The sequence below is a fragment of the Octodon degus genome, unplaced genomic scaffold, assembly GCF_000260255.1.
Source record: "Octodon degus isolate 3935 unplaced genomic scaffold, OctDeg1.0 scaffold00112, whole genome shotgun sequence".
NCBI lineage: Eukaryota > Metazoa > Chordata > Mammalia > Rodentia > Octodontidae > Octodon > Octodon degus.
This window is the reverse complement of record NW_004524688.1, coordinates 4,320,393-4,323,252: the sequence shown is the minus strand read 5'-3', so window position 1 is coordinate 4,323,252 and position 2,860 is coordinate 4,320,393. Positions and strand designations below refer to the sequence as shown.

Below are 2,860 nucleotides of genomic sequence, written 5' to 3'. Positions count from 1 at the left end.
TTTTTTTTTTTTTTTTCTTTTGGCGGAATGGGGGATTGAACTCAGGCCCTTGTGCTTGCCAGGCAAGCGCTTATTCTGCTGAGCCATCTCCCCAGCCCTTAATGTCTCTTTTGTGCTGGCACCTGCTTTACACAGATATCAACGCTTGTATTTTTCTAGACGTCCTTGACACGTTCTGTGTCCCCCACCCTCACCCCCAGCCGGTTGTTTTTCCTTTGTGCAACAGCATTACTCTGAATTGTATTACTTTCCAGTCAACCCTTCTATAATATCCAATCTGAAGGCAAGGTCACCTATCAAGTTTTCAGTCAAGAAATATACATATTATGTAGGCAATTATGGTCTTCTTAGGTTTGCTTTCAAGTTTGCTAAGGTGTTTCAAGAAGTGCCTTGGCCCTACTCCTCGCGTGTAGCTTTTCTGGGTCTCCAGTGAAAGCCCACAGTGTTTGCTGAGGTCCCTGCTGTCAGCCGAGCTCGGGTTTCTCCAAGAGCCGTGAGTTCTACAGCTCAGCCCTTCTGTAGGTCGAGTCCAGCAGGCACCTGCCCGTTCGCCTTTCAGAGCCTTGTGCCACAGGCCTCCCGGTGGCCCCCACCCTAGCTTTTACTGTTCTGGAAACTTTCATCACTTCCCACAACCAGTGAGGACCTTGCACTTGCCAGGCAAGCACTTATTCTACTGAGCTATCTCCCCAGCCCCTTAGATATTGACCTGCGGCCCAAGGCACAGGAATAAGCAAACATTTCATTTCAAGAGTATGAAGTTGAAATAGAACTCCATAGTTGAAAAGCTGCCTTGACCTTTAGCCTATAACTTCTCTTTCAGAGCTTTTGCTCTAAAGCAATTTCTTGAGACATTTTTCCTCCTGTTCTGGATCTAAGAGAAGTTCAGTCCTAAGAAATTAGTTTAAAGCATAATTCATTAAGCAAAAATTCAAGTTAGCTACTACAATTCTTATGGTTAAAATCAAAGACATACGCATCTGGGTAGTTTGCTGGGGTCTTCTTATGCACATGGGGTCTCATAGATGACCAAGCTTGACATTTTTTTCCTGTGACAGTGATGGATGATTTGCCTCGATAGCTCTGTCCATTGTCATGATAGCATTCCTGTACCACTGGGGTTTGCTCAGGTAGAGCTGGAATTAAATAGGGGGAAGCAAGGAGAATAATAAGTGTGACGGAAATGTGATACAGTTATGACATAGACAATGTAATAGTCCTTGGGAATTATCAGTGTTCTCTTTTCCATATTAGTAGGCACATGGATATGTAATAACACACACACACACACACACACACACACACACACACACACGATTTATACCATTCTAGAAATGTAATGACTTAGCTTCTCTTGGAAATATTTAAGACAAGATTCAAGAGGGGATAAAAGAAAGAATGAATATAACTGGAAGCTGTACTTATATGTAAACTCTTCGTGTTTCTTTTCTGGGTGCTCATGACAACAGAGCAGAAGGGGGGAGGGAGGTGGATATGCTGGGGTACAGGTGCCAAGGGGTGACTGACTTTCAGGCCAGGCAGACAGAAAACTTGCGCATTTTCCCAGATTCCTTACTTATGCAATGCCAAAAGCTTAAGCTTTGGGGAATGAGGCAAGAAATGGTCCTGCCTCCAGGACTGTGAGCAAAGGTCCCAGGGCTCATCAGTGAAGACCACATCTGGAATCTTTCAGATTGGAATTGTGAGCTAGCCATCAAATATGCTAAAGGAGCTTCTGGTAAAAGTGGACAATATGAACGAGTAGGTGGTGAATTTCAGCAGAGAAATGGAATTTTTTTTTTTTTTTGGTGGAACTGGGAATTGAACTCAGGCCCTTGTGCTTGCCAGGGAAGTGCTTATTCTACTGAGCCATCTCCCCAGCCCCTGGAATCTTTAAAAAAAAAGTACATTGGAGCTTTCCTGGTCTCTGCAGTGCAAGGAATCATGAGCCACAAAGTCTCCCGCGACGTCCTGTGCGAGGTGGTGAGCGAGGTTCTGCACGTGAACCAGCATAAGCACGGGAAGTGTTTAAAGATTGTGGAGTTGCAGATCAGCTTGAAGAACAATGACCCTCAGAAGGACAAGTGCTTCTCGGGCACCATCAGGCTGAAGTCCACAGCCCACCCCAAGTTCTCCCAGGGGACCAGCAGCCAAGGCCATGGACATCCCTCACATGGAACATCGAGGTGCTGAAGAAGCTCAACAAGAAAAAGAAGCTGGTCAAAAAACTGGCCAGGGAGTATGATGCCTTTCTGGCCCCGGAGTCTCTAACCAAGCGGATCCCATGAATCCCGGGACCCGGCCACAATGAGGCTGGCAAGTTCCCTTCCCTGCTGCCCACAATGAAAACATCGTGGCCAAAGTTGATGAATTGAAGTCCATGATCAAGTTCCAGATGAAGAAGGTCTTGTGTCTGGCTGTGGCTGTTGGTCAGGTGAAGATGACAGATGATGAGCTTATGTACAACATCCACCTGGCTGTCAGCTTCCTGGTGTCACTGCCCAAGAAAAATTGGCAGAATATCTGGACCCTGTACATCAAGAGCACCATAGGCAAGCCCCAGCGCCTATATTAGGGCACATCCTAATAAATGTCAGTGCCACCAAAAAGAAAAAAAGAAGAGTAAACTGGAAATAATAGTAACATGGCACCAGAGATAAAGGCCTGGATGGGCTGATCAACAAACAGCACAACTGGCGAGGTAATCAGTGAACTTGAAGGAAAAGTTGACAGAAGTTGCCCAAACTGACCCACAAAGAGAAAAGAGGATTAGGTAAAAATAAATAAATAAATAAATAAGCTAAATAGAATAAACATCCAAAGAGTTTTGAGATAATGTGAAGTGATCTAATATTTGGAA

General features: G+C 44.9%; 1 protein-coding gene and 1 pseudogene across 1 annotated transcript in view; one reads left to right on the top strand and one right to left on the bottom strand.

Annotated features, from left to right (window-relative positions):
• The window catches only part of Plg (plasminogen), a 52,044-nt gene that overhangs the window by 26,021 nt on the left and 23,163 nt on the right, over positions 1-2,860 (bottom strand). The window contains exon 10 of the mRNA XM_004639434.2: positions 977-1,136. Within this exon, the coding sequence (XP_004639491.1) occupies positions 977-1,136 (160 nt within the window). The remainder of the gene's footprint in view (positions 1-976; positions 1,137-2,860) is intronic.
• Positions 1,945-2,603, top strand: LOC111812079 (annotated as a pseudogene).